At 42.0% G+C, this 12,169-nt stretch overlaps 1 protein-coding gene across 5 annotated transcripts in view; it reads left to right on the plus strand.

The window, feature by feature from the left end:
* Nucleotides 1–512: 512 nt before the first annotated feature.
* LOC112068667 (myelin transcription factor 1-like protein) overlaps nucleotides 513–12,169 on the plus strand; it is a 21,462-nt gene continuing 9,805 nt past the window's right edge. Inside the window, exons 1-9 of one of the 5 annotated variants that reach the window (XM_024135864.2) lie at nucleotides 513–1,074; nucleotides 3,437–3,585; nucleotides 4,732–4,800; nucleotides 4,972–5,034; nucleotides 7,443–7,541; nucleotides 8,131–8,352; nucleotides 8,485–8,576; nucleotides 8,687–8,790; nucleotides 9,055–9,198. In XM_024135864.2, the coding sequence (XP_023991632.1) occupies nucleotides 856–1,074; nucleotides 3,437–3,585; nucleotides 4,732–4,800; nucleotides 4,972–5,034; nucleotides 7,443–7,541; nucleotides 8,131–8,352; nucleotides 8,485–8,576; nucleotides 8,687–8,790; nucleotides 9,055–9,198 (1,161 nt within the window). In that variant the 5' untranslated portion in view covers nucleotides 513–855. The remainder of the gene's footprint in view (nucleotides 1,075–3,436; nucleotides 3,586–4,731; nucleotides 4,801–4,971; nucleotides 5,035–7,442; nucleotides 7,542–8,130; nucleotides 8,353–8,484; nucleotides 8,577–8,686; nucleotides 8,791–9,054; nucleotides 9,199–12,169) is intronic. The other 4 variants (XM_024135863.2, XM_024135861.2, XM_024135865.2 and 1 more) reach the window with 4 other exon arrangements.

Genomic DNA, 12,169 nt, shown 5'->3' on the forward strand with positions numbered 1-12,169 from the left:
CAACCCTCAGCTCTTTGCTCTCTGCTTTGTCTCTCCCTCAAACCTGCTCTCTCTCTCTGCTTTAATCTCTCTCCTCTCTGTTCTCTGCTGCTCTCTCAACTCCCTCTCTTTCCTCTGCATTGTCTCACTCAACCATCTCTCCCTGCTTTGTCTCTCCCTCAACTCTCTGTCTCTCTGCTTTGTCTCCTCTCTCAACCCTTTAACTGTCGCTTTTCTTTGTCTCTCTCTCAACCCTCTCTCTGTCTCTTTGCTTTGTCCATCTCTCAACCCTTTTTCTGCCTCTCTGCTTTGTCTCTTTCTCTCTCAACTCTCTCTCTGTCTCTCTGATTTGTCTCTCCCTCAACCCTATCTCTGTCTCTCTGCTTTGTCTCTCTCTCAAACCTATCTCTGTCTCTCTGCTTTGTCTCTCTCTCAACCCTCTGTCTGTCTCTCTGCTTTGTCTCTCTCTTAAAACTCTCTCTGCCTCTGCTTCGTCTCTCTCTCAACCTTATCTGTCTCTCTGCTTTGTCTCTCCCTCAAATCTCTCTCTGTCTCTGCTTTGTCTCTCTGCTTTGTCTCTCTCTTAACCCTCTCTCTTTCTCTCTGCTTTGTCTCTCTTTCAACCCTCTCTCTGTCTCTCTGCTTTGTCTCTCTCTCAACCCTCTCTCTGTCTCTCTGCTTTGTCCGTCTCTCAACCCTCTCTCTTCATCTCTGCTTTTTCTCTCCTCTCCATTCTCTCTCTCCTCTTTCCCTCCTACCATCTAATTACAGTGCTCCCTTGCTCTCTTCTCCATCCTTCTTTAATTTGATCTGCCTCTCCCTCCCTCCCTCAATCCCTCCATTTGTCCATCTCTCTGACAGAGTCCTGATGGTGACATGGATGACAGCAGTACTCTTGACCTGAGTGTGAGCCGGGGGCAGCCGGGGGGTCCGGAGGGGAGTGGCACGGTGCTGACCCCCCTGCAGCCCATGTCCACCCAGCGCCAGGCCCTGCTCAACAGCAGCCGCTGCTACCAGATGAGTGAGGCCGACTGCTGGGATCTGCCCGTGGACTACACCAAGATCAAGCGCATCACCGACGACGATCACAAAGAGGTATGGGGAAGGACCGCAGCATTATGGGTATTGTATTCATTTTTTWATTTTTTTTGTGTTCAATATTCAAATCTATTGAACAGAGTGGTGCTGTATTTTATTTCAATGTTCTCTTACAGTGGAGACACAATTCAAAGATGGTTTATGCAGAACATATTTTACTCCCTGTGAGCGTTCAATATTCCCGATTGAGCCATAGACAGAACACAGGTAATCATAGCCGCGGGAAGTAGGGGTGCTGAGGGTGCTGCAGCACCCCTGAAAAATCTGAATAAAAAAATATTTATTCACTAAAGTAGTGCACTGGGCCTTTTCTAGTATTAGCGGACTGATATAGACATCTGTAGCTCGGGCAACAACAAAACATACCAGCACCTATGCTTTGGCAAAAAAGCTAGTTGTATAATTAGGAACAGAATCCTGCAAGATTCATATGTTGGAATTGTAATAGTTGTTACCTTGTTAGTTGTTACCTTTCTCTGTGATGTCATTCTAATGGAATCCAGAAAGAACAAAACCCTGTCCTCAAACATTTACATCAAAAGATGGAAAGTTATGAGCAAAGACACAAAACATCCATATCAAGTTAAATATTTTTCTTGATCAAGTAACATGAAAACAACCACTTTTTGTGCAGTATTAATTTACCATCTTTACAAACCACTTAGTGTACATTATTGTATTGTACATAGGCTGGTCATCTAGGTTTGTAGACGTTCCGTCACCATGCAGAAAAACTATGCAAAATCAAGTACATTCAGACACCAAGTGGTTAGTGATGATGTGGTGATGTGATGATGTGATGATGTGGTGATGTGRTGATGTGATGATGTGGTGATGTGGTGATGTGTTGATGTGGTGATGTGATGATGTGATGATGTGATGATGTGGATCAGTTGGTGGAGCATGGTGCGTCCAATGCTATGGTTGTTGGTTGGTTGTTGGTTGGTTGGTTGTTGGTTGGTTGTTGGTTTGAATCCCATGGGGGACCAGTATGATAATGTATGCACTCACTACTGTAAGTTGCTCTGGATAAGAGTGTCTACTGGAATGGAAAAGGAATGAATAGATCATTTCAGTCTTCACATAGGAATGAGTTACATTTGCAAAGTATTTCAAGAAACTGGAAAACATATATCAAGCAAGTATTTTTATATTCCACAAGTATTATTAGATGAACTGTTTTGTACAGATACTTATCAGACTCAAGATACAAATGCTGGTAAAACATTCAAATACATTTAATTTAGTTTAAATATTTCCCGGAACTAGTGCACTGGGCCTTTGCTAGTCCTGTATGAGCGGCCCGATATAGACGTCTTCAGAGCAGGGACATTTTTTTCTGCAAAAACATCGCAGCACCCCCACCCCCAAACTACTTCCCACGGCTATGCAGGTAATGCTGATTTGACTTGGCTCACCCAGGGGAAAGGGAGGGGGGTATCCAGTATCCACTGATAGTCTTTCAGTGACATCTAGTGGATTCTGCTGGTACTGCATTGACTTAATGRGTGAATCTCAATTGTTTTTCCTTTATTCCTCACACCCTGCTTCTCRAGACACAGAGCAGAAGATGAGGTTCCTTCCCTCGGAGAGGCAGGGAAGGAAAGAAGAGATGAGGAATCAAGGAAATACAATTGAGATTCCCCCAATGAATCAGTGAAGCGCCCTATTGTGGATTCATGGTTGGTGAGATCACAGGAGGTTGTTGGCACCTTCATTGGGGAGGATGGGCTCGTGGTAATGACTGGAGCGGAATTCATGGAATGGTATCAAATACATCAAAATACATGGTTTCCATGTGTTTGATGCCATTCCATTCACCCYGTTCCAGCCATTATTATGAGCCATCCTCCCCTCAGCAGCCTCCTGTGGGGAGATACATTGAGGATCAGCAGCATTATATGATTAATGGCTGGTAGATCATCTTTACACCTTGTACCCTGAATCTCTGATATTACACAAAGCAAACCAAGCAGTACATTTATACATTTGCAGTGTCTGATTAAAACGCTTGAAGTTGAGGGGTTTAATCGTAAGAGTTATTGGGCTTGCTAATTGAGCATGGATTAAACAATTCCAGTATTTTGTATTTGTATTTATTATGGATCCCGATTAGCAGCTACTCTTCCTGGGGTCCAGCAAAATTAAGGCAGTTTTTACAAGTGGAGCATGAGTACACAGATTAAGAGGAGAGGGTTTCTTTGGGATAATTGCTTTATAAATATAAGTAAAAGGATCTGCTGAGTAATTTAAAAAAAAATGGGATGTGAGATGTGCATATGAATTATAATCATGCAATGAAACAAATAATCTAGGACGTGCAATATGAATCTATGGTCTCCATTGTGACATGATGTAGTCTTCTTTTCTTTCATCCCTCCACCAGGAGGAGGACCTGAACCCGTTCCAGGACCTTCTAGATGAGCATCACTACGGAGGGGACGTGACCATGCCCAGCCCAAAACACAAGTACGCCCCCTGCAAGGAGGGCAAGGAGGAGCTCATCACGTAAGGCCAAAACAAGCTTATTTCCTCATCACCTCGTTACTACTTTACAGCCTTTATACCTTTACCTAGTGATCATTTTCCTCATCTAATGTTATCATTGTGTGTAATCTAATGTTATCATTGTGTGTAATCTAATGTCATCATTGTGTGTAATCTAATGTTATCATTGTGTGTAATCTAATGTTATCATGTGTGTAATCTAATGTCATCAAAATTGTGTGATAAATCGATGTCATCAAATTGGGTGTAATCTATGTCATCATTGTGTGTAATCTAATGTTATCCTTTGTGTAATCTAATGTTATCATTGTGTGTAATCTAATGTATCATTGTGTGTTACATCTAATGTCATCATTGTGTGTAATCTAATGTATCATTGTGTGTAATCTATTTATGTAATTATGTCAATCATTGTGTGTAATCTAATGTTATCATTGGTGTGTAATCCTAATGTTATCATTGTGTGTAATCTAATGTCATCATTGTGTGTAATCTTAATGTTAATCCGTGTGTGTAATTAATGTAATCATTGGTGTTAATCTAATGTTATCATTGTGTGTAATCTAATGTTATCATTGTGTGTACTCTAATGTTATCATTGTGTGTAATTTTGTCATCATTGTGTGTAATCTAATGTCATCATCTGTGTGTAATTTAATGTTATCATTGTGGTGTTAATCTAATGTCATCACTGTGTGTATATCTAATGTGCCATTCACTTGTGGTGTAATCCCTAAATGTCATCATTGTGTGTACTCTAATGTCATCATTGTGTGTAATCTAATGTCATCATTGTGTGTAATCTAATGTCATCATTGTGTGTACTCTAATGTCATCATTGTGTGTAATTTAAATCAGGGGCGCAACTTTGGTTTTAGAAGTGGGGGGGATATTATAATTATTATTATTATATTCTTTATCCAGTCGGATTAACACTCCAAATAGTTTACCCGACCGCATGGTCCTAAAGCACACCGTAGCCTCGTTTTGTATCACATTCCATTGATAAAACTGGGGCGGACAAAAATGCAATTTCAGAATGTGAGCGGGACATGTCCCTCCGTCCCCAGTGAAAGTTGCGCCCCTGAATCTAATGTCATCATTGTGTTATCTACTGTCATCCTTGTGTGTTTGTGTGTTCTCTAGTCTCTCCAGCTACCAGCTAGCTGACAAAAGCATCTGCAGTATGATGATGACCAATGCGCAAGACCTCAAGTAAGCAGCACCTTATTCCTTCAATGTCTCTGATATACAGTAGACCTTTATGAGTTTTATATTTTAGTCTCTAGTTTCACAGCACACCAATAGCCTGATAGTGTCGATGCTGTCAGCTTTGGTATTACCCTGTCCCCTGTAGTCACGCTCCTTGTCCCCTCTCTGTCCCAGGTGTCCCACTCCAGGATGTGACGGGTCTGGACACATCACTGGGAACTACGCCTCGCACAGGAGGTAGCTTGCACACCATCATAATGACAAAAAGACACGCAGTACATTCAGCAGCCCCCAACACCTCAGATTGTAGTGCAGGGCGAGGCTAGTATATACATATACACTACCATTCAAAAATTTGGGGTCAGTTAGAAATGTCCTTGTTTTTGAAAGAAAAGCACTATTTTGTTCATTAAAATAACATCCAATTGATCATAAATAAAGCTGGAAATGGCAGTTTTTTTAATGGAATATCTACATAGGCGTACAGAGGCCTATTATCAGCAACCATCACTCCTGTGTTCCAATGGCACGTTGTGTTAGCTAATCCAAGTTTATCATTTTAAAAGGCTAATTGATCATTAAAAAAAACKTTTGCAATTATGTTASCACAGCTGAAAACTGTTGTCCTGATTAAAGAAGCAATAAAACTGTCCTCCTTTAGACTAGTTGAGTATCTGGAGCATCAGCATTTGTGGGTTTGATTACAGGCTCAAAATGGCCAAAATCAAAAATCTGTCTTCTGAAACTCGTCAGTCTATTCTTGTTCGGAGAAATGAAGGCTATTCCAAGCCTATTCCGAGAAATTTCCAAGAAACTGAAGATCTCATACAACGCGTGTACTACTCCCTTCACAGAACAGCGCAAACTGCCTATAACCAGAATAGAAAGAGGAGTGGGAGGCCCCAGTGCACAACTGAGCAAGAGGACAAGTACATCTAGTTTGAGAACACCAGTCTCAATGTCAACAGTGAAGAGGCGACTCCGGGATGCTGGCCTTCTAGGCAGAGTTCCTCTGTCCAGTGTCTGTGTTCTTTTGCCCAGTCTGAGATATGGCTTTTTCTTTCAACTCTGCCTAGATGGCCAGCATCCTCTTCACTGTTGACATTGAGACTGGTGTTTTGCGGGTACTATTTCATGAAGCTGCCTGTTGAGGACTTGTGAGGTGTCTGTTTCTCGAACTAGACACTCTAATGTACTTGTCCTCTTGCTCAGGTGTGCATTGAGGGCCTCCCACTCCTCTTTCCATTCTGGTTAGAGCCAGTTTCCGATGTTCTGTGAAGGGAGTAGTACACAGCATTTTACGCCCATGTTGACTCCAATGCTTCCGACAGTTGTGTCAAGTTGGCTGGATGTCCTTTGGATGGTGGACCATTCTTGATACCCACAGGAAACTGTTGAGCGTGAAAAACCCAGCAGTTCTTGACACACTCGAACCGGTGCACCTGGCACCTACTACCATACCCCGTTCAAAGGCACTTAAATATTTAGTCTTGCCCATCCACGCATTGAATGGCGCACATACACAATCCATGTCTTAAGGCTTAAACATCCTTCTTTAACCTGTCTCCTCCCCTTCATCTACACTGGTTGAAGAGGATTTAAGAGGTGACATCAATAAGGGATCATAGCTTTCACCTGGTCAGTCTGCTACAGTATGTCATGGATGTCCTAATGTTTTGTACTCTAAGTGTACAGTATATGACACATTTTGTATACCTGACAGCTGGATTGGTGTGTGGATTGTTTAGACTTATCTGTTTTCAGTTCCACTAAGCTCTGATAGTAATTTATAACCGTCTATAAATGTCTTTGTATWGACCCTTTTCCGTACACGACACACTGACGTCATGCATAGATGCGCGCAACTCTTGTCGGCAGTGAAAAAGCCACCGTCATCTGTGCCCATTCAACATCGCCTAGATTACATTTTTTATTACTTCTAATAAAATGGGTTTTTGCTTTAACAGTCGCTTAGATTGCATTTGGTTGTGATCTTTGCAAAATATCTATTTTGGATGCAGCAGTTGTTAGCTAGAATGCTAAAGCTCATCGATATAGGCTGTAGCAAAAGCTAGCCAAAGAGCCATTTTACTGGTTGAAGTGGTAAGTATAATGCAGCTGACTTGTGATGATGACACAGACATTATATTAAGCAGGGCATTCATACAAGCCTTAAAATACAATTACAATCCAAAAGGAGTGTGAAATTCACTCATAAGCAACATYTARATAGAGGCTTTTTTGCTGGCGGTCTATAAGAACTCCCCCTTCAAATCAAATTTGATTGGTCACATACACATATTTAGCAATGTTATTGTGGGTGTAGCAAAATGCTTGTGTTTCTAGCTCCAACAGTGCAGTAATATCTAACAATTCACAACAATACACACAAATCTAAAAGTAAAAGAATGTAATTAAGAAACATATAAATATTAGGATGAGCAATGTCGGAATGGCATTGACTAAAATACAGTAGAATAGCTCCAACTTGCAGGCATCGCCCTCTTGACACAGAAAGGGGTCTATAGGCTACATGGTTTGTCTTGAAATCATCTGAAACTGACTTTACAGATTCTGAGAAGTGATGAACTCCACATGCACTGACGTTGTAATCATACTCTTAAGATGGTAGTGAACTGCACAAGACCTTTCCCCTCTAGTCTGTCAGGCTGTCCACGGGCCAAGAAGAGCGGGATCAAGATACTGCACAGCAAGGAGGACAAGGACGACCAGGAGCCAATCAGGTGTGGCTTTGGAATGGATGGATAGTGTATCGTATCTTGTTTATTTGTCATATTCTCGAAGCCATAGTCCTGTATTTCACCTCATATTTCCCTACAGCCAGGGTGGTACACGTAGTGAGTACAGTACAGTAAGATTATCTTTCAGATACTTCTGGCATTTGGTAAAGTATTGCCATAAAATTAAGTGAATATTACCCTGTCGCGAATCATCTATTACCTTGCCGCGAATCACCCAATCACCCAATCACCCAATCTCTGCAAAACTGTTGCTGTTGCTGCCACCTCTATCCCTGCGATGTTCACTGGATCTACAGTATCATCATCATTAACATTTCAATCATAATTAACACTGATCTCCCCACTGCCGGGGTGGAGCGGTCCCCAGACACGCTGTGCTCATTCTAAATCAKCCCAAATGTCACTCTGAAGGACATACCAATGTAAAACCATGGGTAAATGTTATAACCTGGGGGATGGTTTTTATTAGAGTAGCTAATATTTTTCTAGTAATTTCACTGTGAATCACAGTTAGCAGGTGCAGGTGTGCTGCAGGTGAGATGAGCGAGGTTGTGACCCCTCCTTTCCCCAGGTGTCCCGTCCCAGGCTGTGACGGACAGGGTCATGTGACGGGGAAGTACGCGTCCCACCGCAGCGCGTCAGGCTGCCCCCTGGCGGCCAAACGGCAGAAGGACGGCTACGTTAACGGCTCCCAGTTTGCCTGGAAGTCCGGGAAGACAGATGGCATGTCGTGCCCAACCCCGGGCTGCGATGGATCGGGACATGTCAGTGGGAGCTTCCTGACACATCGGAGGTGGGTGCGGCTCTGCACGGCTGTGATGTACACAAGCAACTGTGTATAAATGTAATCAAGTACCAGATCAAGAATGTAAATTATGTGCTTGAGACCAGCGTTGGAGTCATGTCATGTGATTTTATTCACCAGTCTCTCCGGCTGTCCCCGTGCCACCTCTGCCATGAAGAAAGCCAGAATGACTGGAGTTGAAATGTTGACAATCAAGCAACGGGCAAGCAAAGGTAAGCTAACGCTCTAATACCAGCAGGAACTAGGCCACTAGCTGGTTTACTCAACAAATATTCAAGCTTAATCTAATCTTAAATTCTATTTCATGTTTCCTTTCTTCTAGGAATAGAAAAAGATGAGGAAATCAAACAGCTGGATGAAGAAATCAAAGATCTAAACGAATCGAACAATCAAGTGGAATCAGACATGATTAAACTTAGGACACAAGTAAGATTCATTCATTATTCATTTGAGATTCATTCATTATTATTCATTATTTATTATAGGGTAGTAAGTAAGGCTGAGTTTGGGCAAATTTTGAAACAGGTTGCTGGATTAAAGCTTAGACGTTGATGTTTCAACCCCCCAAGTAACTGMGATACGAAAATGGCATGCATATTAGGAAGTGCCTCAGTGTCAGTCAAAACCCTCTTGTCAAACTGAATATCACAGTGCTTCATCTAAATACAATGTCTTTTTCCCCTTTCCCAGATCACCACTATGGAGACTAACCTGAAGTCCATAGAGGACGAGAACAAAGTGATTGAGCAGCAGAATGACTCCCTACTGCACGAGCTAGCCAACCTCAGCCACTCTCTCATCAACAGCTTAGCTAATATCCAGCTCCCACATATGGTACGTACCAACACAACCTGGCACAACCTGGCACCACCTGGCCTATAACAGTTACTGTCAGACAAGCACTGTATCAACTAATGATCTAAGCTGCATTTACATTTTCTGGATAAGCACTTTGTGACATCTGAGCTGGATAAGCACTTTGTGACATCTGAGCTGGATAAGCACTTTGTGACATCTGAGCTGGATAAGCACTTNACTTTGTGACATCTGAGCTGGATAAGCACTTTGTGACATCTGAGCTGGACAAGAACTTTGTGACATCTGCTGATGTAAAAGGGGCTTTATAAATACATTTGATTTMATTTAATTTAGTGGACACTCTTATCCAGAGCGACAGTTAGTGCATTCATCTTAAGATAGCTAGGTGGGATAACCACATGTCACAGTCATAGTAAGTACACTTCTCCTCAGTAAAGTAGCTATCAGCAGAGTCAGAGCTACTAAGGTGGGGGGATGCCATAGAAATAAAGAAAAGGGTTACGGGGGAATAGGATGTGGGGTTAGGGAATAAAGAGATMGTAGATGGTACACTTGAGAGCATGCCAATTTCATGTTCCATAATTGGAAGTGTGTTGAAACCACTGAGTTATAAAAGAACGGTTGAAACCCAGGGCCATTTGTATTTGATTWGTCAATGTAACCGAGTTAAAACAAGACATGGTCATATCATGATATCGGCTTATTCCACTCATTCTACCAAATTGGATATGTTTATTTCCATAGTGATTGTTTGCTGATGCCTGAAATGGAACACTTGAAACATATGAAAATATACATGTTATGTAATGCTGTAAAAATCATTGCAAAGAGTAACTGACATAAGGGCAGACTCCAATGACATAGTTGGGTTTCCTCATCTGCTTCTTTCTGTTTGTCACTTATTTTCTCAGCTGTTCATGGGCTTCTGTGCTACAACACTTCCCTTACAGACTAGTAATTACTAATGCCCCCCCCCCAGGCTGGATAAAGAACTTTTTGACATCTGAGCTGGAGTAAGCACTTTGTGGACCATCTGGAGCTGGTATAAGCACTTTTGTAACATCCATTCTGTATTGGTTCTTATGAATATGTTACATCTGAAGCTGCGATTAAGCACTTCTGTACACCATCTGAGCTGGATAAGCAACTTTGTGACATCTGAGCTGGATAAGCACTTTGTGACATCTGAGTCCTGGATAAGCACTTTGGACATCTTAGCTCGATAAGAACTTTGTGACATTGAGCTGGATAAGCACTTTGTGACATCTGAGCTGGATAAGAACTTTGTGACATCTGCAGCTGGATAAGCACTTTGTGACATCTGAGCCCTTCGCGATAAGCACTTTGTGACATCTGAGCTGATAAGCACTTTGTGACATCTAGCTGAAAAGCACTTTGTGACAGTCTGAGCATGGATAAGCACTTGTGACATCTGAGCTGGATAAGCACTTTGTTGACATCTGAGCTGGAATAAGCACTTTGTGACATCTGAGCTGGATAAGCACTTTGTGACATCTGAGCTGGATAAGCACTTTGTGACATCTGAGCTGGATAAGCACTTTGTGACATCTTTTGACTGGATAAGCACTTTGTGACATCTGAGCTGGATAAGCACTTCTGTTGACATCTGAGCTGAAAGCACTTTGTGACATCTGAGCTGGATAAGCACTTTGTGACATTCTGAGCTGGATAAGCACTTTGCTGACGATCTGAGCTGGATAAGAACTTTTGACATCTGAGCTGGATAAACTTTGTGACATCTGAGCTGGATAAGCACTTTGACCTCTTGTGACATCTGAGCGGATAAGCACATCTTACTTTGTGACATCTGAGCTGGATAAGACACTTTGGTGACATCTGAGCTGGATAAGCACTTTTGTGACATTTCTGAGCTGGATAAGCACTTTTGACATCTGAGCTGATAAGCACTTTGTGACATTGAGCTGGAATAAGCACTTTGTTGACATCTGAGCTGGTATAGCACATTTGTGGACATTTCTGAGCTGGATAAGAACTTTGTGACATCTGAGCTGGATAAGACTTGTGACATCTGAGCTGGATAGCACTTTGTGACATCTGAGCTGGATAAGCACTTTGTGACATCTGAGCTGGATAAGACTTTGTGACATCTGAGCTGGATAAGCACTTTGTGACATCTGAGCTGGATAAGACTTTGGACATCTGAGCTGGATAAGACTTGTGACATCTGAGCTGGATAAGCACTTTGTGACATCTGAGCTGGACAAGAACTTTTGTGACATCTGCTGATGAAAAGGGGCTTTATAAATACATTTGATTTATTTAATTTAGTGGACACTCTTATCCAGAGCGACAGTTAGTGCATTCATCTTAAGATAGCTAGGTGGATAACCACATGTCACAGTCATAGTAAGTACACTTTCCTCAGTAAAGTAGCTATCAGCAGAGTCAGAGCTACTAAGGTGGGGATGCCATAGAAATAAAGAAAAGGGTTACGGGGGATAGGAGTGGTTGTGCGGTTAGGGTAAAAGTCGTGAATAGAGTAGTAGATGGTACACTTGAGAGCATGCCAATTTCATGTTCCATAATTGAAGTGTGTTGAAACCACTGAGTATAAAAGAACGGTTGAAACCCAGGGCCATTTGTATTTGATTGTCAATGTAACCGAGTTAAACAAGACATGGTCATATCATGATATCGGCTTATTCCACTCATTCTACCAAATTGGATATGTTTATTTCCATAGTGATTGTTTGCTGATGCCTGAAATGGAACACTTGAAACATATGAAAATATACATGTTATGTAATGCTGTTAAAATCATTGCAAAGAGTAACTGACATAAGGGCAGACTCCAATGACATAGTTGGGTTTCCTCATCTGCTTCTTTCTGTTTGTCACTTATTTTCTCAGCTGTTCATGGGCTTCTGTGCTACAACACTTCCTTACAGACTAGTAATTACTAATGCCCCCCCCCCCCCCCCCCCCCCCCGCTGCCCTTGTTTTT

This window comes from Salvelinus sp. IW2-2015, unplaced genomic scaffold (assembly GCF_002910315.2).
Source record: "Salvelinus sp. IW2-2015 unplaced genomic scaffold, ASM291031v2 Un_scaffold648, whole genome shotgun sequence".
NCBI classification, from domain to species: Eukaryota; Metazoa; Chordata; class Actinopteri; order Salmoniformes; family Salmonidae; genus Salvelinus; species Salvelinus sp. IW2-2015.